Source organism: Diceros bicornis, chromosome X (genome assembly GCF_020826845.1).
Source record: "Diceros bicornis minor isolate mBicDic1 chromosome X, mDicBic1.mat.cur, whole genome shotgun sequence".
Classification (NCBI taxonomy): domain Eukaryota; kingdom Metazoa; phylum Chordata; class Mammalia; order Perissodactyla; family Rhinocerotidae; genus Diceros; species Diceros bicornis.
The window spans coordinates 64,095,336-64,120,844 of NC_080781.1; the positions used below are offsets into that span (position 1 = coordinate 64,095,336).

Below are 25,509 nucleotides of genomic sequence, written 5' to 3' on the forward strand. Positions count from 1 at the left end.
CCCCAAAAATGAAATACTTAGATATCTGACAAAATATGTACAAGATCTATATGAGAATAACTATAAAACTCTGATGAACAAAATCAAAGAAAAACTAAATAAATTGAGAAATATTCCATGTTCATGGATAGGAAGACTCAATAATTTCAAGATGTCAATTATTCCCAACTTGATCTATAGATTTAATGCAATCTCAATCAAATTTCCACCAAGTTCTATTACAGATATTGACAAAATTATTCTAAAGTTTCTATGGAGAGGCAAAAGACCAGAATAGTCAACACAATATCGAAGAAGAACAAAGACAATTTCTTAAAACACTAAACATACTCTTACCATACAATCCAGCAACGATGCTCCTTGGTATTTGCCCAAAGGAACTGAAAACTTATGTCCACACAAAAACCTGTACATGGATGTTTATAGCAGCTTTATTCATAATTGCCAAAACTTGGAAGCAACCAGTATGTCTTTCAGTAGGCAAATGGATAAATAAACTGTGGTAAATTCAGACAATAGAATATTATTCAGCACTAAAAAGCAATAAGCTATCAAGCCAAGAAAAGACATGGAGGACCCTTAAATGCATATTACTGAGTGAAAAAAGCCAATCTCAAAAGGCCACATACTGTATGATTCCAACTATATGACATTCCAGAAAAGACAAAACTATGGAGACTAAAAAGATCAGTGGTTGACGAGGGTTGAGTGGGGGAGGGATGAATAGGTGGAGCACAGAGGATTTTTAGGGCAGTGAAACTATCCTGCAGGATACTAAAATGCTATAATGGTAGACACATGTCATTATACATTTGTCCAAACCCATAGAGTGTACAACAGCAAGAGTGAACCCTAAGGTAACCTATGGACTTGGGTGATTATGATACGTCAATATAGGTTCATCTTTGGTAAAAAAAAAAAAAATGTACCATTCTGGTGAGTGATGTTGATTATGGAGGATGCTATTCACGCATAGGGTCGGGGAGTATGTGGGAAATCTCTGCACCTTTCTCTCAATTTTGTTGTAAACCTAAAACTGCTCTAAAAAATTATGCCCTTAAAAAAAATCAAATTGCATTCATACCTGGGGGTCTTGGAGATGCCAAGACTGCCCTCTCAGGCATGACCAGAGAGAGAACATACTAGCTACTAGCCCTTGGCTGAATGCAGAGCAAAATAATAAATTCATTGAACAGTGAAAACAGTCTCTGAGATAAACACACATCCAACAGGAAAGAGTGAAAATCTAACTGGCTAAGTGGACTTAAACACAACCTTTGACTAATAAGTGGCTTATGTGGATGCAGGGGTGAACCCCAGAAATCCATGAAAAGACAAAAACAAGGGGAAAAACTCTGAGCAGGGATATTAGAGGTCACACACTGTGAGAAAAATAGACTCCACAGAATTAGTCCAGTCAAGTAACCAAGCAAATAAATGACCAAACAAACAATAAAAATAACAACAAGTTCCAGAAAGGGGGAAAATTAGTATGCAGACTTGTTACAATATATTATTCAAAATGTCTAATATTCAACAAAATATTACAAGGCATGCAATAAAACAGTAAACTGTGACTCATACAGAGTAAAAAGAGCAGGCAATAGACACTGCCTTTGAGAAGTCCCAGATGTTGCACTTAGTAGAAAAATACTTCAAAGCAGCTATTATAAATATGGTCAAAGAACTACAGGAAACCATGTTTAAAGAATTAAAAGAAGGTATGATAACAATGATTCATCAAATAGAGGATAAGAGTATATCAATTAAGTGACACAAATAATAAAATGGAAACAAGTGGACATCCTGCAGTTGAAAAGTACAATAACTGAAATGAAAAATTCCCTAGAGAGGCTCAACAATAGATTTGAGTGGGCAAAAAGAGAATAAACAAACTCAGAAATAGATTGATATTGACTATACAAATCTGAAGAAAAGAAAAAAAGAGCAAAGAAAAAAAAGAACAGAGCCTCAGAGAAATGTAGAACATCATTAAGCATACCAACATATGCATAATGGGAGTACCAGAAAGAGAGAAGTGAGAGAAAGTGATAAAAAATATACTCAAAGAAATAATCATAGAAAATTTCCCAAATACGATGAAAAACAATAATCTACACATCCAAGAATCTTGATAGGCTCCAAGTAGGAAAACACAAAAAATCCACACCCAGACACATTATGGTCAAATTATTGAAAGTCAAAGAGAAAATCTTGAAAGCAGTAAGAGAAACATGATTCATCATATAAAAGGGAATGACAATAAGATTAACAGCTGATTCCTCATCAGAATCAATGGAGGCCAAAAGGCAGGGATGACATATTAAAAGTACTTAAAGAGGGCCAGCCCCGTGGCTTAGCGGTTGAGTGCTTGCACTCCGCTGCTGGCGGCCCGGGTTCGGATCCCGGGCGCACACCGACTCACTGCTTCTCCAGCCATGCTGAGGCCGCATCCCACGTACAGCAGCTGGACGGATGTGCAGCTGTGACATGCAACTATCTACTGGGGCTTTGGGGGAAAAATAAATAAATAAAATTATTTTAAAAAAAAGTACTTAAAGAAAAAAAACTGTCAACTAAGAATCCTATAGAAAAACTATTTTTCAAAATGAAGACTAAATAAATACCATCCCAGATAAACAAAAACTGAAAGAATTTCTTGTTAGCGAATCTGCCTTACAAGAAATACAAAAAGACATTCTTCAGGTTGAAAGCAAGTGACAGCAGTCAATAATTTGAATTCATATGAGAAAAAAAGAGTGTTAGTAAAGTAATTATGTAGATAATTATAAAAGACAGTATGATTACATATTTCTTCTTTTCTTTCTTAAAAAGTAACTACATAAAAATTTTATTGTTGGGGCATTACATATGTAATATATTTGACAATAACAACACAAAGAAGTGAGTGGGAATGAAATTATCATTAGAGTAAGGAAATGACACCAGATGGTAACAAATCTACAGGAATAAATGAAGAAAACCAAAACTGATAAGAAGGCTAATATTAAAAAATTCTATAAATATATTTTTGCTTTCCTTTTTTTCTCTAATCTTCTTTAAAATATTTAAGATTGTATAAAGCAATAATTATAACCAGGTATTGCTGAGTTTTTTTTAAGACATATAGACATGTATAATAATAATAGCAAAAAAAGAGAGATGGGAATGGAGTTATATAAAAGTAAAGTTTCTATATTTTACTGGAATAAAGTTAGTATAAATCTGAAGTAACTTCTAATAAATAAAGATGTATATTGCAAGCCTTAGAACAACTACAAGGAAAATAACTCAAAGACTATATAATGTTAAAATTGTTAAACAAATTTAAATAGTATACTGCAAAATATCCACTTAAGACCCAACAATTCCACTTGGTATATACACAAAACAACTGAAAACAGAGACTCAAGCAGATACTCATACACCAATGTTCGTAGTAGCATTATTCACAATAGCAAAAAGGACGGAAACAACCCAAGTGTTCATCACCCAATGAACGGATAAACAAAATGTGGTAAATCCATAAAATGCATATTATTCACTCACAAAAAGCAATGAAATACTGATACATGCTAGAACATGGATAAACTTGGAAAACACTACACTAAGTAAAATGAGCCAAACACAAAAGGACATATATTATGTGACTCTACTTATATGAGGAACCTAGACTACGCAAAATCACAGAGACAGAAAATAGAATAGAGATTACCAGGAGCTGAGAGGAGTGGGGAGTTATTGTTTAACGGGTACAGAATTTGTTGGGGATGATGAAAATATTCTGGAAATGGACAGGGTTGATGGTTATACAACACTGTGAACGTACTTAATGTCACTGAACTGTACACTTAAAAATAGTTAAAGTTTACAGTAAACTTTATGTTATGTATATTTTACCACAATAAAATAAATTATTGGTAAAAAAAAGGAATGAAGTTCTCATACATGCCACAACATGGATGAACCTTGAAAATATTATGCTAAGGGAAATAAGCCAGACACAAAAGGACAAATATTGTATGATTCCACTTATATGAAATATCTAGATAGGTAAATTCATAGGGACAAAAAGTAGATTAGAGGTTAGCAGGGGCTGGTGGGGAGGGAGGCATGGGGAGTTAATGTTTAAAAGTTACAGAGTTTCTGTTTGGGGTGATGAAAAGGTTTTGGAAATATATAGTGATGATGTTTGCACAACACTGTGAATATAATGCCACTGAATTGTACACTTAAAATGATTAAAATAGCAAATTTTATGTTATTTATATTACTACAATAAAAAATAAATTCAGAGGGTTGGGAGTGACGTCAGCATCATGGCGGAGTGAGCTTTCCCGTGAATTCTTCCCCCACAAGATACAACAAAAGCAACAGCCACAGACCAACAACGGATTCCCAGACAGTGAAAACCTAGAGCGGAGGGATCCACACTGCCGCACATCTGAGAGCGGAACGTGCTGGGCCCCCGGAGGAAGTGGGGAGAGGTAAGGAGAACTCCGCTCCCTCCCCATCAGATCAGCAATCCCGGTCCGCACGGCTCCCAGAGAGGGGGGAGGGGCGGCCCTCGGCGGGAAACTGTAGCTCTTCGGGCTCTCTCAGCCAGTGGGAAACTCCCGCACAGAGGACTCAGAGGAGCCACAGGGCTACCATCAACATCTGAGTACTCCAGAGAGCAGATAAAGAGGGGCAAACGAGAAGCCTCCCACGTCAGGGACCCAGAGGGCAAAAGAGAGAGCTCCCCCCTCCCCGCAACCAGGAGTCTGCAGCTCGACCAGACCTAGCGATCCGAGGCAGACCTGAACAAACTGGACTGGACCCGTGGATCGCAGCGGGAAAAAAAAAAAACAAAACAAAACTGCGGATCGCAGCAGAAAAACTGGGGCAGTGCGCAGGGGGCTTAGACTACACAGCCCTTTACCAGAAGACAGTGGCGGCAGGTGGAAATTGCAACCAGAGACTTCCAGGATGAGGAAAATCAAAACCAACACAGGAACCACAATGCAAAAATATATGAAATCACCAGACCAGAAACAAAATGACAAGCACCCAGAAATCAACCCCGAAGACACAGAAATCCATAAACTAAATGACAGAGATTTCAAAATAGCTATCATAAAAACACTCAACGGAATACGAGACAACACAGACAAACAATTCAATGAGATTAGGAGTTTCTTCACAAAAGAGATTGAAATCATAAAGAAAAACCAATCAGTGCTGATGGAGATGAAGAACACAATGGAGGAGATAAAGGAGAATCTGGAATCTTTAAAGAACAGAGCTGACAATATGGAGGAAAGAATTAGTACTTTAGAGGATAGGAATACAGATATACTCCAGATGGAAGAAGAGAGAGAACTAAGACTAAAAAGAAATGAAGAAAGACTCCGAGAAATATCTGACTCTATTAGAAAATGTAACATAAGAATTATAGGTATTCCTGAGGGAGAGGAGAGGGAAAGAGGAACAGAGAGCCTATTCAAGGAAATAATAGCTGAAAATTTCCCAAATCTGGGGAAGGAGCAGGAAATACCAGTAAGCGAAGCCAACAGGACACCTATATATGTTAACAGACAAAGGCCTTCACCACGACACCTAGTGGTAAGGCTAGCCAGGGTCAACGACAAAGAAACAATATTAAGGGCAGCTAGACAAAAAACAAAAAATAACGTACAAAGGAACTCCCATCAGGCTCTCAGCGGATTTCTCAACAGAAACTTTTCAGGCTAGAAGAGACTGGAATGATATATTCAAAATACTAAAAGACAAAAACTTTCAGCCAAGAATACTCTATCCAGCAAAAATATCCTTCAAATATGATGGAGAAATAGTAACTCTCCCAGATAAACAAAAGCTAAGGGAGTTCATGGCCACGAGACCCCCATTACAAGAAATACTCAAGAAGGCCCTCAGGCCTGAAAAAAAGAAGAGAAAGGGAATACAAAGCTTGGAGGAAGGAGAAAAGTAGGTAGACAAAATCAGAGAAATAGTAGATCTTTACCGGAATAGGTTAGCAACCACTTAAATACTAAACTCAAAGATCAAAGGAAGAAATTCACCAAAAATAAATTTAACCTCATCACTGTAAACACACAGCCACAACACAAGATAGAATAAGGTATAACAAGAACAACTTAGAAGGGGAAGAGGAAAGTGACTGAATTGACTTAGTATAAGGAAATAGGAGGCTATCAGATAATGGACTATCTCATACACAAGATTTTTTGCCCAAACCTCAAGGTAACCACTAAACAAATAATCAAAGCAAAACCACATATGATAAACAAAGAGAAAACTAGAAGAATCATAAGACAGAACAACCAAACTGAATTGGCAGTCCAAAACAAATGGGACAAGAAACAAAGGAAATGCAAAAGAACCAGAAAATAAGTGACAAAACAGCAACATTCAGCCCTCATATTTCAATAATTACCCTAAATGTAAATGGACTGAACTCTCCAATCAAAAGATACAGAGTGGCAGGATGGATTAAAAAGCAAGACCCAACAATATGCTGCCTTCAGGAAACACATCTTAGCACTAAAGACAAGCACAGGCTCAGAGTGAAAGGATGGAAGACAATACTCCAAGCTAATGGCAAACAAAAGAAAGCAGGTGTTGCCATACTCATATCAGACAAAGTAGACTTCAAGATAAAACAGGTTAAGAAAGACAAAGAAGGGAAATATATAATGATAAAAGGGACACTCCATCAAGAAGACATATCACTTATAAATATATATGCACCCAACATAGGAGCACCAATGTACATAAAACAACTATTAACAAACCTAAAAGGAGAAATCAACAACAACACAATAATAGTAGGGGATCTTAACACCCCACTTACAGCAATGGATAGATCATCCAGACAAAAAGTTAATAAAGAAATATTAGACTTAAATGAAAAACTGGACGAGATGGACCTAGTAGACATATACAGAGCACTCCATCCAAAAACAGCTGACTACACATTCTTCTCAAGCGCGCATGGAACATTCTCTAGGATAGACCATATGTTGGGAAACAAAGCAAGCCTCAATAAATTTAAGAAGATTGAAATCATAACAAGCATCTTTTCAGACCATAAGGCTATGAAACTGGAAATGAACCAGGAAAAAAAAACTGGGAAAGTGACAAAAATGTGGAGATTAAACAACATGCTACTGAACAACCAGTGGATCATTGATGAAATTAAAGGAGAAATCAAAAACTATCTGGAAACAAATGAAAATGATAACATGCCATATCAAACCATATGGGATGCAGCAAAAGCGGCCCTGAGAGGGAAACTCATAGCGATACAAGCCCACCTTAACAAACAAGAAAAAGCCCTAATAGGCAACCTTAAATTACACCTAACAGAACTAGAAAAAGAAGAACAAACAAAGCCCAAAGCCAGCAGAAGGAGAGAAATAATAAAAATCAGAGCAGAAATAAATGATATTGAGACCAAAAAAACAGTAGAAAGGATTAATGAAACAAAGAGTTGGTTCTTCGAGAAGATAAACAAAATAGACAAACCCTTAGCCAGGCTTACTAAGAAAAAAAGAGAAAAGGCTCAAGTAAATAAAATTAGAAATGAAAGAGGAGAAATTACAATGGATACCATGGAAATACAGAGGATTATAAGAGAATACTATGAGAAATTATATGCCAACAAATTGGACAATCTAGAAGAAATGGATAAATTCTTAGACTTATACAACCTCCCAAAATTGAACCAAGAAGAAATGGAGAATCTGAATAGACCAATAACAAGTAAAGAGATTGAAATAGTAATCAAAAACCTCCCAAAAAATAAAAGTCCAGGACCAGATGGCTTCTCCAGTGAATTTTACCAAACATTCAAAGAAGATTTAATACCCATCCTCCTCAAACTATTCCAAAAAATAGAGGAAGATGGAACACTTCCTGAATCATTCTATGAGGCCAACATCACCCTGATACCAAAACCAGACAAAGACAATACAAAGAAAGAAAATTACAGGCCAATATCGCTGATGAACATTGATGCAAAAATCCTCAACAAAATATTGGCAAACCGAATACAACAATATATTAAAAAGATCATACACCATGATCAAGTGGGATTTATACCAGAGACGCAGGGATGGTTCAACATCCGCAAATCAATCAACGTGATACATCACATCAACAAAACAAAGAATAAAAACCACATGATCGTCTCAATAGACGCAGAGAAGGCATTTGACAAGATACAACATCCATTTATGATAAAAACTCTCAATAAAATGGGAATAGAAGGAAAATACCTCAACATAATAAAGGCCATATATGACAAACCCACAGCTAACATCATACTCAACGGGGAAAAACTGAAAGCCATTCCTCTGAGAACAGGAACGAGGCAGGGCTGCCCACTCTCACCACTCCTGTTCAACATAGTACTGGAGGTTTTGGTCAGAGCAATTAGGCAAGAAAAAGGAATAAAAGGAATCCAAATAGGTAACGAAGAAGTGAAACTCTCACTATTTGCAGATGACATGATTGTATATATAGAAAACCCTAAAGAATCTGTTGGAAAACTGTTAGAAACAATCAACAACTACAGCAAAGTTGCAGGGTACAAAATCAATCTACAAAAATCAGTTGCATTTCTGTATGCTAATAATGAACTAACAGAAAGAGAGCTCAAAAAGATAATACCATTTACAATTGCATCAAAAAGAATAAAATACCTAGGAATAAATCTTACCAAGGAGGTGAAGGACCTATACAATGAGAACTACAAGACATTATTGAGGGAAATCCACGATGACATAAAGAAATGGAAAGATATCCCATGCACGTGGATTGGAAGAATAAACATAGTTAAAATGTCTATATTACCTAAAGCAATCTACAGATTCAATGCAATCCCAATCAGAATCCCAATGACATTCTTCACAGAAATAGAAAAAAGAATACTAAAATTTATATGGGCCAAGAAAAGACCCCGAATAGCTAAAGAAATCCTAAAGAAAAAGAACAAAGCAAGAGGCATCACAATGCCTGACTTCAAAACATACTACAAAGCAATAGTAATCAAAACAGCATGGTACTGGTACAAAAACAGACACACAGATCAATGGAACAGAATTGAAAGCCCAGAAATAAAACCACACATATACGGACAGCTACTTTTCGACAAAGGTGCTAAGAACATGCAATGGAGAAAGGAAAGTCTCTTCAATAAATGGTGTTGGGAAAACTGGACAGCCACATGCAAAAGAATGAAAGTGGACCATGTGCTATCGCCATTCACAAAAATTAACTCAAAATGGATCAAAGACCTGAAGGTGAGACCTGAAACTATAAAACTCATAGAAGAAAATATAGGCAACACACTATTTGACATTGGTTTTAAAGGAATCTTTTCGGATGACATGCCTACTCAGACTAGGGAAACTAAAGAAAAAATAAACAAGTGGGACTTTATCAGATTAAAGAGCTTTTATAAGACAAATGAAACCAGAATCAAGATGAACAAACAACCAACCAGCTGGGAGAGAATATTTGCAAAACATACATCAGACAAGGGGTTGATCTCCATAATATATAAAGAACTCACACAATTGAACAACAAAAAAACAAACAACCCGATCAAAAAATGGGCAGAGGAAATGAACAGACACTTCTCCAAGGAAGATATACAGATGGCCAATAGGCACATGAAAAGATGCTCAACATCACTAATCATCAGGGAAATGCAAATCAAAACAACACTAAGATACCACCTCACGCCCGTTAGAATGGCTATAATCACCAAGACAAAAAACAACAAATGTTGGAGAGGATGTGGAGAAACAGGAACCCTCATACACAGCTGGTGGGAATGCAAATTGGTGCAGCCTCTATGGAAAACGGTATGGAGATTCCTCAGAGAATTAAAAATAGAGATGCCCTATGATCCAGCCATCCCACTACTGGGAATCTATCCAACGCACCTGAAATCAACAATCCAAAGAGGCTTATGCACCCCTATGTTCATTGCAGTATTATTCACCATAGCCAAGAAGTGGAAGCAACCTAAGTGTCCCTCGACTGACGATTGGATTAAGAAAATGTGGTACATATATACAATGGAATACTACTCAGCCATAAAAAAAGACAAAATCGTCCCATTTGCAACAACATGGATGGGCCTGGAGCGTATTATGTTAAGTGAAATAAGCCAGAAAGAGAAAGACAAACACTGTATGATCTCACTCATATGTGGAATATAAAGCAACACATGGACAGAGAAAACTGGACTGTGGTTACCAGGGCAGTGGGGGTGGGGGGTGGGCACAAGGGGTGAAGGGAGTCATATATGTGGTGATGGACAAACAAAAATGTACAACCCAAAATTTCACAATGTTAGAAACCATTAAAACATCAATAAAAAAAAAAATAAATAAATAAATAAATAAATAAATAAATAAATTCAGGGGCTGGCCCACGGCCTGGTGGTTAAGTTCAGCATGCTCTGCTTTAGCAGCCCAAGTTCAGTTCCCAGGCGTGGACTTACATCACTCATAGGATGCCATGCTGTGGTGGTGACCGACATACAAAACAGAGGAAGATTGGCACAGATGTTAGCTCAGGGCAAATCTTCCTCAAGCAAAAAGAGGAAGATTGGCAACAGATGTTAGCTCAGGGCGAATCTTCCTCAGCAAACAAAAAAATAAAAAATAAATAAAAAGAAACCTGCCTTCTCTGACTCCTTTCCCATAATTCCCTTTAAAAAATAATAATATGGGCCGGCCCGGTGGCTTAGCGGTTAAGTGCATGCGCTCCGCTGCTGGCAGCCCGGGTTCGGATCCCGGGTGCGCAGCGACGCGCCACTTCTCCAGCCACGCTGAGACCAGGTCCCACATACAGCAACTAGAAGGATGTACAGCTATGGCATATAACTATCTACTGGGGCTTTGGGGGAAAAATTAAAAAAAAAAAATTTAAAAAATAATAATAAAATAAATTCATTAATTTTCAAAAAATATTCACTTAAGACAAAAGGAGGAAAAGAGGAAAAAAGCAGTCATGAGACATATAGAAAACAAAAAGCAAAATGTCAGATATAAATTCAACAATAATAATATTAACATTAAATATGTATAGATTAAGCAATACAATCAAATGGCAGAGATGTTCAGGGAGGATTAAAAAACAAGATCCAACTATAAGCTGTCAACAATCGACACATTTTAGATGCAAAGATGGAAAGTAAAGGGAAGGCAAAAGATATACCATGTAAACAGCAACCATAAGAGTGCTAGAGAGGCAATACAAATATCAGACAAAATAGACTTCAAGACAAAACTTTTACTAGAGATAAAGAGGGATATTTTATAATGATAAAAGGGCTAATCCATCAGGAAGATATAAGGATTATAAACATATATGAACCTAACAACAGAGCCCCAAAATACATGAAGCAAAAGCTGACAAAATTGAATGGAGAGATACACGTTTTAACAATGATAGTTGGGGATTTTAATACCCTACCTTCAATAAGACAGATAGAACAACTAGGCGGGGCATCTAAAAGGATACAGAAGACTTGAACAACACTATAAACCTATTAACCTAACAGACATCTATACCACACTCTACCCAATGATAGCAGACTACACATTCTCCTCAAGTGCACATAGAACATTCTCCAGAATAGAACATATTCTAGGCCTTTTTAAAAAGCCTCAGTAGATTTAACAGGATTGAAATCATACAAAGTATGTTCTCCACCTACATGAAATTAAATTAGAAATCATGAACAAAAAAAAGTTATATGGAAATTAAACAACACATTTCTAAATAACCAATGGGTCAAAGAATAAACCACAAGTGAAATTAGAAAAATACCTTGAGCTGAATGAAAAAAAACACAACATACCAAAACTTATTCAATGGAACTCAAGTAATGGTTAGGGAAAATTTTATAGCTGTAAACAACAATATTAAAAAAGAAGAAAGATCTCAACCTTCCACCTTAGGAAAATGGAAAAGAAAGAGAAAACTAAACCCAAAGCAAGCACAGAAGGAAAAAGTCATAATGATTGCAGTGGAAATAAATGAAATAGATAAATGAAAAACGATAGAGAAAACCAGGAAAACCACAAGTTGGTGCTTTGAAAAGATCCAACAAATTGACAAACCTTTAGCTAGACCAACCAAGAAAAGAAGAGAGAAGACTCAAATTACTAAAATCAGGAATCAAAGAGGGGATATCACTACTGACCTGTGGAGAAAGACTGGAAATCTAGTGCGCCAGCTACGTGCCCTTGTATAAATCTCTTAATCTCTCTAAATTTCTATTTCCTCATCTGTACAAGATGAAGTTGATCTATACCAGTCATTTTCAAACTGTAAGCAGGCAAATCATTTTTTTAAACAAAATCTTACAAGGATATACTACATAGGAAATTGATTAAAGCCTAACTTCTCTGAAGCAAGATGAGGATCTTAGAGAATTGTGGATAAGTTTTTTCTTTCTCTTAAAGATGATTCTGAAGCTCTTCTGGCAGAACCCCAGGGCACCACAGAACATAGGTTCTAAATTACTGAACTAAATGATCCATAAGGGTTCCTACAGCTCTAAAGTGTTATCTGTAGTAACTTATCTTCTTATTAAAGTTGCTATTATACAATTTGTTATATTTCCACAAGATGGTGCTAATACATTCCATTTTCCATTAAAACAGGTCTTGTATATGATCATTTTTATAGTTAATAATTTTATCATAGTCTATGATTATATAATACCTTTAACTTTTCAAAGTGCTCTTATGCTACTTATGGTATCTTCATTAAAAGCCTGCGACACAGATAATATTGCACCAATTTTTCAGATGAAGACATCGCAGCACATAGTAGTTAGGTGAGTGATCCAAGGTTACACAGCTGATTAGTAACAGATTTTCTACTGCTAGCTCTACGATCTTTCCCTAGATCACATTGCCTGACTACAGATAATACTGTCAAAGTCCCAAGATTTCAGGCTGAGAACAGAAGTGAAAATAAAGGAATGAACATTACATAGCATTAAAAACTGATACAAACTTCCCTTGGGCTTGTATATTAATATTTATGCATATAAATACATTTATATTTACTTTGTTATTTCCTTTACTTATTAGAAGACCTCTGGTGATATATATTCCTATATAACTATAGTAAAGGCTAAACATTGATAAATAAAAATATCTCATAAATACTGTCCTTATTGTAAACATAATAGCTATTTTTAAACCCATGGAAATTACATAATCTAGATTCACTAACTCTAAGCATTACGAATTTAGAAAACAACAGTACAATTTGTGCTGGATTCTCCTCTCTTGATTCCATGAGAGAGACAAAATGTTAGATAGAAGCAGGAAAGAGACACATTTCTCTTCCCACTTGAGTATACTACATCCAGGGTAAAAACTATTCCCAACTAATAGAAAGCAACTCATATTAGCTACAATTGAGACAGGTTTTAGATTAGTTTCAGAGAAATCAAAAATAGTGTTAGAAAAGGAGCTTAAAAATTACTCCTCCTCTAACATACTGCCTACCCAATTATTTACTTACATCCAAAAAAATCCAGCAACACTAAGTTTAGGTTGTGTTTTGTTTTTAAAGAAAATATAAACTGTAGCCATGGTCTCAGAAGTATGCTAAAGAAATCATGTTTTCTTTGGATCCTGAGGGTTTCAAGAAAGGCAGCACAGAGCTCTCACACAAGGGGTTGACAAATACTCTCATTTTTGTTAACTTGTAAAGGACTCTCTTCTTCAGGAATCTATAAGCACTCAGTCTCTGACCTGTAAGTCAAAGAGGTAGGGTCATTTACATTTCATTTATTATGATCAATGTTAGATTAAAGAAGGTGTTCTTCAGAGTTTTATCCAATTCTCCAGGATTTTGTCCAATTCAAATGTCTTCTGTCATTTTCCCAATTTATGTCACTATCTCTAATATAATAAGAGATCACCAATTAGGAATTTTCCTATGTATAGTCTTTGGCTTGGTTTCATTCCATTTATCTTCTTTATTCACAGTCCATTTTGCAAAAAAACTCAACTCCTTAAATCCTCCAAATGCATTTCAACCATTCTCATCTTTTCCTTGTCATTTATTAAAAGAGCTTTTAAAAACTGTTTTGGAGGGGCCGGCTTGGTGGCGCAGTGGTTAAGTGCATGCACTCTGCTTCAGTGGCCCGGGGTTTGCACGTTCGGATCCCAGGCGCGCACCGATGCACTGCTTGTCAAGCCATGCTGTGGTGGTGTCCCATATAAAGTAGAGGAAGATGATCACAGATGTTAGCCCAGGGCCAATCTTCCTCAGCAAAAAGAGGAGGATTGGCATGGATGTTAGCTCAGGGCTGGTCTTTCTCACAAAAAAACAAAACTGTTTTTGAAAAAAATTTAAAAGAACATAAAGTAAAATGTTAATACTGAGCACTTATGAATGTGGCATTACAGGGGACTTTTACTTTCCATTTATTTTAATATTTAAATTTTTATAATTAGCACATATCACTTCTTTAATCAGCAAAAAAGTTTTAAACATTATTTTTACTATATCCATGGGTATTACCCTTTCATTTTGATTGTTGTCCTCTAAATTTAATTTGTCATAAGTAGAAAATAGGTCTTCTTACAGGAAAAGGAAAACAAATGAGCCTCCCAAGTGTTTGCCAGCCAGTAGCTCCAAGGAATACAGTTGAGTGAATTAGAAAGAACTACTAGAAATAAAGGAAAAATTATCCATGATTGAAAATATGACTAAGGTTTTGGGACTAGGACATTTTCCTCCCAGGAGGAGAAAATCTGCAAAATCTTTGCAGTAAATCAATGTAACCCCAAAGTCTTTTGAGTTGGGCTTATTTGTATTTGTTTGGTTTACACTGCTTTTTGCAGAACACTAATTAGCTACAGTGCAATTTCTGTACACTTTTTCTAAAAAGCCACGTTCAGTATATGTCCAAATTATTAGATAAGACTTCTTTAAAAGATAAAAATTAAATTTAAATTCCACCAGGGTGACTGAGAGGCCACTAACAAATCCCCAGATTGTGAAAGAAAGAAAGTGCTATATCAAAAGTCTCTTCTCATCTACTTATTCTTGCCTTCTGCCAGGAGCAGACAGAGGAGCTCAATATAGCAAGAATTACAAAAGGAGAGGAATAGGAGAAAATATTGTATTTTATTAAACAAAAATCTCTTAAATATATTTCCAAAGCTGGCATTCTGATTTCAAAGATCTGAAATTTTAAATTCTATAGAATCCTAACTGAATTTGTCATTGAATACATCAAGGCAGGTACCTTGACACCCACAGTGAAGTAAGCTGAAGGATTCTCAATTTCATTCATAATTACAGAGGCCTTCTCTTAATCTGTGGCATCTCTAATAAGGGGACATGATCAAAAGAGTGTGGCAGAAAGCAAGGAGAGCAGCAGCTGTTCATGAACTTTTCTTAGCAAAAGAAAAGGCAGGGAGGAGGAAAAAACTAAGAAAGGTCTTGAACTTAACAAGAACTGAGGGAAAGAAAAGAGCTTTATAAACAATACCCACTACCACTCCTTATGTCGTAGGCTTCTATTTCAACAAAATTCTAATATACTGCAGCAATTTTGATATCTTATCATTTGTGTAAAAATCAGGTTTTTCCTTTTTAGACTAAATGGGTACTTCCAAATTGTATATAACCTCTAGCTTAAGATTCTGTTCTCAAAAGACTTAAGCCTATAGAAAAGTGCAATCACTTTCCATGGCCTCCTTCTGGTATAAAATTTACAGAGAAGAGTGCTTAATTAGCCGCTGTTTACTGCTGCTTATATCACCAACTGCTCCCAACAGTTTTCTCAACATATGGATAATTAAAGCATGAAGAAAAATTATTCCAAAGACTAGTAGTATGATAGAAGATGATGGGTGCTTGTCTTTATGATATTTTTATCTGGGAAGTCGACAAGTAATCCATGTTTGATTTGACTGTGATGAATTTTAAAATAAACTAGTGGACTGGCCATATTAGTGTCCCCTTGCAGTAAACAGCAAACACATCACCTAGCGATAGCAGCAGCAGCTACCATTTATTGAGCAGTTTCTATTTCTCAAGCATGTTATTGAACACTCTACAATACGTGCATCATTGTATTTAAGCTCTACAATAATTCTAATAGGTATCACAATATTAACAATTTCACAGTGATGTCAAAGATGGCTCAAATTTTGATTAGGAGTTGATCTAATACTAGAAAAGTTAACCATTGTGCTAAAATCCCTATCATTAATAATGATAATTATTTTTGCCTCTTTTTAAACACATCAAAATATAACTTTTTTCAAGGAATTTGAAAATACTTCAGCAAGTTATTTTTATATCCCCAAAAGATGTGGAAAAAATAATCAGGCAGAGAGACTAAAACCATATATAATAACTAGGGCTACAATTCCAATTGTTGCTGTTTTCCCCAATCTCATTCTAGTGACAAGAACACAAAAGACTCAAAATATAGTGGTGCTCTATAAATTTGTTATTATATAGATTTTGATAAAAATATTACTGTGGGTCAAATTATACTACTAAAAATATAGCCACTAAATATATAGTAAAAATCTGATATAGTTAGCTTATGATATGGATGTCAGTCATGTCCTGTCACCATCATATTTTCCTTCTGTAAGGTTTCCTAAAAAATGACGATGGCAAACAAGAGGTCAATAACCCATGGCATATTTGAAAAGAATGTACATGTCATGCCACTTCAAGCCTCAGCCTACTCTTATGACCAGTTCCTAGAGAACATTCACCCTCATTCTTGGCATAAACTTCAAACTCACCTCATAGTCTTAAGCTTCTAGAAGCCATCCATGGCACCAGCATGCCTTTTTTTTTTTTTTTTTTTAAGGAAATCTGTTGTAAAACCTGTGCTAAACTAGTTAGCTCCTTTGGTATATTTTAAATAATTCAATTTATAAAAATATGACATAATAGGGGCCGGCCCGGTGGCGCAAGCGGTTGGGTGCGCGCGCTCCGCTGCGGCGGCCCGGGGTTCGCTGGTTCGGATCCCGGGCGCGCACCGAAGTACTGCTTGGTAAGCCATGCTGTGCCGGCGTCCCATGTAGAGTGGAGGAAGATGGGCACCGATGTTGGCCCAGGGCCGTCTTCCTCGGCAAAAAAAGAGGAGGATTGGCGGATGTTAGCTCAGGGCTGATCTCCTCACAAAAAAAAAAAAAAAAAAAAAATATGACATAATAAAAATTTCAGGTACATTCCACTTGAGTGAAGCATTCTAAATTGAGACAAGTGTATCTCTTTTAACTGCATAAGCCTGTTCTGTTGGGCATAGTTCTTTATAGAGTTTGATCTATCTTTGGGATCTAAAAAGTCTTTTACCTAAACAAGTAACTTGCAAAAATATTTTGTTAGATATATACATGCCTGTGAGTACTATAATCTTAATACCATATTTGTATTTATTTCATTAATGGTAAATGTAATTTTCACAATAGTTAAACTAATCATATAACCAGAACTAACCCTGTACTCAGAAAGGGGAAACATTTACTGAATTTATTTGACATATTTTACTCCATAATCCCTTGATATTCAAAGCACCTTATGTGACATCTCCAGAAAAATACATTTTTCACATAAATTCATTTAACTAGCAATTATTGAGTATTCTACTAAGTGTCAGAATCTGTGCTGGGCCTAGGTATTCAGTGAAAGACAGGATTCTTCCATATAGTTGCTACACTTTTGCACTATTCCCATGATATTTCCAGATTCAACACAACAGTACAAATTTTAGTATAGTACTGAGCATACAGTAAGAGCTAAATATATACTTTCTTTACTGATATTAAAATACCAAAATTCATTTAAGACTAATAATTTGAGCTGATCCTACTCCCACTCACTCACCTTTATACTCTGGGGTTGACAGACAGGAACATGTAACAAAGAAAAAAAAATATTTCCATATTCTTGATGGAGAAACAAAGGAGAAATGGAGGGAGAACATGCACTTATGTTATATTAAGAATAGAATATATTTTTCTATCAACTGGCAACATGTAAGAATAATAAACAATACATGTTAAAGGAGTAAATAAATTTAGCATGTTGGCTTTTGAAGTCACAGAATGTTTAAACAGCCAAAGTACTCTATAGTAAGTATTAACTGAACTTTATGACAATATTTCTGAACTTACATTCATTATTTTGTTTATATTACCTAAGCCAGAAAGAACTTTCTTCATATTTATTCTGCTTGTAGGTTTCTACTCCAAAGTTGTAACAGAGAATATGAAGATATCCAGTCTGCAATATTAAAAAAACATGATACAACAGATTCATGATTTCCTTAACATTAAAAAAATCTATAGCAGTTTAAGACATACTTAAAATGTTCTGTACATCAAAATAACCCACTCTTCTCAAAACCTCTCAATTTATATAAGGGGGTACAAAATATTCAGGTTGGGGCATTAGTTATGAATGGAAAGTAATACAATACATTATTAATAGAATTTGAAAGGTCCTTTGTAATAGGAAATGGGAAACCTAATCATTTCTCAGCAAAAGGACAGGCTAAAATGTCTGTAGGTTGCCAGATCTAGTAAAAGGCATTAGAGCAGAGAGTATATTCAAAGAAAGAAAATCACCATTGAGGGGGAAAAAACGAATGATTTTTTTTTCAAAATTAAGACAACTTTAAAAAATTCTAAAGTTCTGAAATGTGTCCAAAGCACTATCTAGTCATGAGACTTATTTAGAAATAATTAATTTAATGGACCCTCTTTAACAAAAAAAATTTTCTTTACATAAATTACCATTGAGATAAAAGTAGGAACGAGAATGTGAATGGTGCCATAGGAAAATACACTTTTACGGGTTAATCAGCATCTCAGTCCCTGCATCAATGCCATACCTTAGAGAATTTTCATCTGTCAAAATACTGGGAAATGGCATAAGAGAAAAAATTTTATTAATTTATTTATTTTGTGAGGAAGATCAGCCCTGAGCTAACATCTGTGCTAATTCTCCTCTTTTAGCTGAGGAAGACTGGCTCTGGGCCAACATCTATTGCCAATCCTCCTCCTTTTTTTTTTTTCCCCAAAGCCCCAGTAGATAGTTGTATGTCATAGTTGCACATCCTTCTAGTTGCTGTATGTGGGACGTGGCCTCAGCATGGCCGGAGAAGTGGTGCGTTGGTGCGCGCCCGGAATCTGAACCCGGGGCCGCCAGTAGCGGAGCGTGCACACTTAACCACTAAGCCACCAGGCCAGCCTGAGAAAAAATTTTAAATTCTAATATTTTATCCACATATCCCCTCAGTATTTATAGAAACCATCTATCCAGAATCCGATTATACCCATATAATGGAGTCCTTTATAAGTCTTACCTGAGTAAGACTACAGAATCAGATCCTCAATTAAGAATCCAAGATCTGAGGCAAATTATTCATAAGTAATGTGTAAAGACCTGTCTTGCTTCAAAAAAGTTTCCCTTTGAATTACAGTACATTCAGAAAGAAGTTCGATATGCATGCCTGAGCACATCAGACCTACTGTATATTTGACTCTAAAATTAAGAATAGTCTTGGTAATGAGGGTCTGGCAAGAATTCAGAAGTATTTAAATGCACTCTTAACATTTCAGCAGAAAAAGCTTAACTCATTACATGCCTCAGATCCCATAGGTTCACCTGGGCCACACTAATTATATAGCTATACTGGAATAATGCAGCTCACACTCACTTGCTGCAGAGGCCTGCAACATAACTTGTACAGAGGAAAATGTAAAATAAAACTTTTGATGAACATTTAAGCATACTGAGTCTTTATTCAGTTTCCTCAGTAAAGTCATGCATCACTTAACAACAGGGATACATTCTGAGAAATGCATCAGGTGACTTTGTTATCATGCAAATATCATAGAGTGTACTTACACAAACCTAGATGGTATAGCCCACTACACACCTAAGCTATATGGTATAGTCTATTGCTCCTAGGCTACAAAACTATACAGCATGTTACTGTGCTGAATACTGTAGCAACTGTAAGACAATGGTAAGTATTTGTGTATCTAAATATATCTAAACATAGAAAAGGTACAGAAAAGATATGGTATAAAAGATTTTAAAAAAATGGTACGCTTGTATATATATACCATTGAATGGAGCTTGCAGGACTGGAAGATGCTCTGGGTGAGTCAGTGAGTGAGTGGTGAGTGAGTGTGAAGGCCTAGGACATCACCGTACACTACCGCAGACTTTTGAAACACTGTACACTTAGGCTACACTAAATTTATTTAAAAATATTTTTCTTTCTTCAATAAGAAATTAACTTTAGCTTACTGTAACTTTTTTACTTATAAACTTTTTAATATTTTTAACTTTTTGAGGAGACAAGTCAAGATGGCGGCATAGGCAGACTCAGAACCCACCTCCTCCCACAGACACAGCCAATTTACAACTACTTGTGGAAAAATTACCCCTGAGACAGAACTGAAAACTGGATAAGAGGAACTCCTGCAACAAAGGACAATCCTAATTGAGGTGGAAGTGGCAGAAACTCCCTTGTGGAGAGAAAAAACGCCACCTTCACAAGCTGCCAGCTTCACGGCCACCCGGGAGCAGCCCAAAGGTACACAGCCTCCCTGGAGGCGCGGGGCCCTGAGCTGGGGAGTACCTCCGCTGTAGGTGTTTTGTGGACCCAGCACAATCGAGACAAGTGGCATAATATTGGACATTGCCTGCTACTAAAACATTGGGGACTACCCCCAGAAAAGCTGGTTCACAAAGAAATTAAAACCGGCTCTTAAAGGGCCTGCGCACAAACTCACCTGTTTCAGAAAGCATCCTAAAGTCACCAGAAAGAAAGGTGCATAGTGCTTTGGTGAAAAGAGACTCACCTGACAGGCCCTGAGTGCATCTCGGTGAGAGGTGAGACCTCTCCCGGGGCTGGGACATTGGTGGCGGCCATTGTTGTGGCCTGGTGTGGGCAGGCTGACACAGACGCCATTGGAGTTCTCCCTGGGGCCTGCTGGCCTGGGGTCTGCCCCACCCGCTAGAGCACCGATTTAATCCAGCTCAGCCAGGGCAGGGAGCCCACCCTAGAGACTGGCCCCACCCAACAACAAGCCCTCAGGCAACTTGTGGGCCTGCACAGATTGGTGACTGGATTCTCTGCAGCCTGGCAACTGAGCCCACTTCAGTGTGGCAGGGCGTGCACAAGGAGCAGGTGGAGAGTGTGGGGCAGTGGTGGAGTGTGTGGGGCTCCCGCCGTGGAGAGGCTGGGTCCACTTTGGGAGTTCAGGGTGCACACACAGGGCAGGACTGTGTTGACTGTGTGTGTGGACCTGTGTGTGGGCAGCAGGGCCTGTCAGCTGCAGAAGACTTGTGCTTCTCAAAGACCCACATAGGGGGATTGCCCCACCTTCCAAAGTCTGAAACAATTGGGTGCTCCTGTGCCTGAGGCCAGTCCCACCCAGCTGCAATCCTCAGAGAGCTGACAAGAGATCTAAAGGCTGGAGGCTTATAGCAATTGTAAGGCCCTGAGCCTAACAACCTGTCACACTGGGGGCCTACTCACTTAAAAGAAATACTGCAACACAAATGTGGTTTAGAACTTGCAGCCAACTGTGCTGGGGCTCACCACACCTGATAAAGAGACTGAAGGGCCCACAACAACTACAAACAGCTGAGCATTACAACAGCTGACCAGGAGCATAACTCGTCCTACCTGGGCGCATACCGGGAGAGCAAACAGGCCACAATAGAAGGACACACGTAGCCCATATAGCGGTCACCCCTGGAACATTGAGAACTGAGGGAAGCACACTGCAGGACTCCTAAGGCATCACTTGTATAAGGTCACCTATCCAAGAGCAGGAAACGTAGCTGACCTACCTAATACATAGACACAAGCACAGGGAAAGAGGCAAAATGGGGAGGCAAAGGAATACGTTCAAAGTAAGGGAACAGGACAAAACTCCAGAAAAGGAACTAAGTGAAACAGAAACGAGCAACCTACCTGACAGAGAGTTCAAACTAAGAGTGTTAAGGATGCTCACTGATGTGGAGAGAAGAATAGATGAACTCAGTGAGAATGTCAACAAAGAAATGGAAGATATAAAAAAAGAACCAATCAGAAATGAAGAATACCATACTGGAAATGAAAAATTCGCTAGAGGGACTCAAAAGCAGAGTAGAGGATACAGAAGAACGGATCTGTGAGCTGGAAGAAAGACTAGAAGAAATTACCCAAGCTGAACAGGTAAAAGAGAAAAGAATTAAAAAGAGTGAGGACAGTCTAAGGGACCGCTGGGACAACATCAAGCGCACTAATATCCGTGTTATAGGTGTCCTGGAAGGAGAAGAGCAAGACAAAGGGGCAGAGAATCTATTCCAAGAAATAATAGATGAAAACTTCCCTAACCTAAGGAAGGAAGCAGACATCCAGGTACAGGAAGCACAGAGAGCCCCAAACAAGATAAACCCAAAGAGGCCCACACCAAGACACATCATAATCAAAATGTCCAGAATAAAAGATAAAGAGAGGGCCGGCCCTGTGGCTTAGCGGTTAAGTGCGCGCGCTCTGCTGCTGGCGGCCCAGGTTCGGAACCCCGGGCGCGCACCACTTCTCCGGCCATGCTGAGGCCGCGTCCCACATACAGCCACTAGAAAGATGTGCAGCTATGACATACAACTATCTACTGGGGCTTTGGGGGGGAAAAATAAATAAATAAAATCTTTAAAAAAAAAAAAAAAAGATAAAGAGAGAATCCTAAAAGCTGCCAGAGAAAGACTAGTTACATACAAAGGAAACCCCATAAGGCTATCAGCTGACTTCTCAGCGGAAACCTTACAGGCTAGAAGAGAGTGGCAAGATATATTTAAAGTGCTAGAAGGAAAAAACTTACAGCCAAGAATACTCTACCCAGCAAGATTATCATTCAACATGGAAGGAGAGATCAAAAATTTCCCAGAAAAGCAAAATTAAAGGAGTTTGTCACCAAGAAACCAGTGCTACAAGAAGTGTTAAAGGGACTGATTTAAGGGGGAAAGAGAAGACCACAAATAGGAAAAATTATCTATTTCCATGATAAGAGGGTAATGGATACAAATGCACAAAAAAGAGGTTAGATATGATATCAACAACATAAAATGAGGGAGGAGGGTAGTTAAAGAGTAGAGCTTTCAGACAGAGGTCAAACTAAAGAGACCATCAATTCTGTATAGAAGGAGAAAGGAACAGAAAAGGACTACTAAAACACTGAGAAAAAAAAGTTGAAAAATGGCAGTAAGTACATACCTATCAATAGCTACTTTAAACATCAATGGACTAAATGCTCCAATTAAAAGGCATAGGGTGGCTGACTGGATAAAACACCAAGACCCATATATATGGTGCATACAAGAGACACACTGCAGACCTGAAGACACTCACAAACTGAAAGTGAAGGGATGGAAAAAGATACTCCATGCAAATGGCAATGAAAAGAAAGCTGGGGTAGCAGTACTCATATCAAAATAGACTTTAAAACAAAAACTGTAAAAAGAGACAAAGAAGGGCATTACATAATGATCAAGGGAACAATCCAACCAGAGGATATAACACTTGTAAATATCTACACACCCAATGTAGGAGCACCTAAATATATAAAGCAATTATTAAGAGACAAAAAGAGAAATAGACAGTAACACAATAATAGTAGGGGACTTTAACACTCCACTTACACCAATGGATAGAACATCCAAACAGAAGATAAATAAGGAAACATTGGCCTTAAATGACAAACTAGAACAGATGGACCTAGTAGATATATACAGAGCATTCCATCCAAAAACCGAAGAATACGCGTTCTTTTCAAATGCACATGGAACATTCTCCAGGATTGATCACATACTAGGCCACAAAACGAGTCTCCATAAATTTAAGATTGAAATAATACCAAGCATCTTTTCAGACCACAACGGTATGAAACTAGAAATCAACTATAGGAAGAAAATCAGAAAAGCCACAAATATGTGGAGATTAAACAAAATGCTACTGAACAACGACTGGGTCAATGAAAAAATCAAAGAAGAAATCAAAAAATAACTGGAGACAAATGAAAATGAAAATACAACATGCCAGAATTTATGGGATACAGCAAAAGCAGTTCTAAGAGGGAAGTTTATAGCAATACAGGCCTATCTCAACAAACAAGAAAAATCTCAAATAAACAAGCTAACAATGCACCTAAAGGAACTGGAAAAAGAAGAACAAACAAAGCCCAAAATCAGTAGAAGAAGGGAAATAATAAGAATCAGAGCAGAAATAAATGAAATAGAGACTAAAAAAACAATAGAAAAAATAATAAAACCAAGAGCTGGTTCTTTGAAAAGATGAACAAAATTGACAAACCTTTAGGTAGACTCACCAAGAAAAAAAGAGAGAAGGCACAAATAAGTAAAATCAGAAATGAAAGAGGAGAAATTACAACAGACACCTCAGCAATAAAAAAGATTATAAGAGAATACTATGAAAAGCTATATGCCAACCAATTCGACAATCTGGAAGAAATGGATAAATTTTTAGAATCATACAATCTTCCAAAACTGGATCAAGAAGAAATAGAGAATTTGAATAGACCAATCACCAGTAAGGAGATCGAAACAGTAATCACAAACCTCCCCAAAAATAAAAGTCCAGGACCAGACGGCTTCCCTGGTGAATTCTACCAAACATTGAAAGAAGACTTAATACCTATCCTTCTCAAACTCTTCCAAAAAATTGAGGAGGGGGGGAAGCTCCCTAACTCATTCTACGAAGCCAACATTACCCTGATACCAAAACCAGACAAGGACAACACAAAAAAAAAATAAATTACAGGCCAATATCACTGATGAACATCGATGCAAAAATCCTCAACAAAATACTAGCAAATCGCATACAACATGTTAAAAAGATTATACACCATGATCAAGTGGGATTTATTCCAAGTATGCAGGGATGGTTCAACATTCGCAAATCAATCAACATAATACACCACAAAATAAAATGAAGAATAAAAATCACATGATTATCTCAATAGATGCAGAGAAAGCATTTGACAAGATACAGCATCCATTTATGATAAAAACTCTGAATAAAATGGGGATAGAAGGAAAGTACCTCAACATAATAAAGGCCATATATGACAAACCCACAGCTAATATCATCCTCAATGGTGAAAACCTGAAAGCTATCCCTCTAAGAACAGGAACCAGACAAGGATGCCCACTGTCACCACTCCTATTTAACATACTACTGGAAGTCTTAGCCAGAGCAATCAGGCAAGAAAAAGAAATAAAAGGGATCCAAATTGGAAAGGAAGAAGTGAAACTGTCACTATTTGCAGATGACATGATTTTATATATAGAAAACCCTAAAGAATCCACCAGAAAACTTTTAGAAGTAATAAACGAATACGGTAAAGTTGCAGGATACAAAATCAACATACAAAAATCAGTTGCATTTCTATACACTAACAA

At 37.1% G+C, this 25,509-nt stretch overlaps 1 protein-coding gene across 5 annotated transcripts in view; it reads right to left on the reverse strand.

Moving 5' to 3' along the window:
- The window catches only part of TEX11 (testis expressed 11), a 353,243-nt gene that overhangs the window by 227,765 nt on the left and 99,969 nt on the right, over positions 1-25,509 (reverse strand). For all 5 annotated transcript variants that reach the window (XM_058536116.1, XM_058536115.1, XM_058536118.1 and 2 more), the window contains one exon: positions 18,224-18,309. In XM_058536116.1, the coding sequence (XP_058392099.1) occupies positions 18,224-18,309 (86 nt within the window). The remainder of the gene's footprint in view (positions 1-18,223; positions 18,310-25,509) is intronic.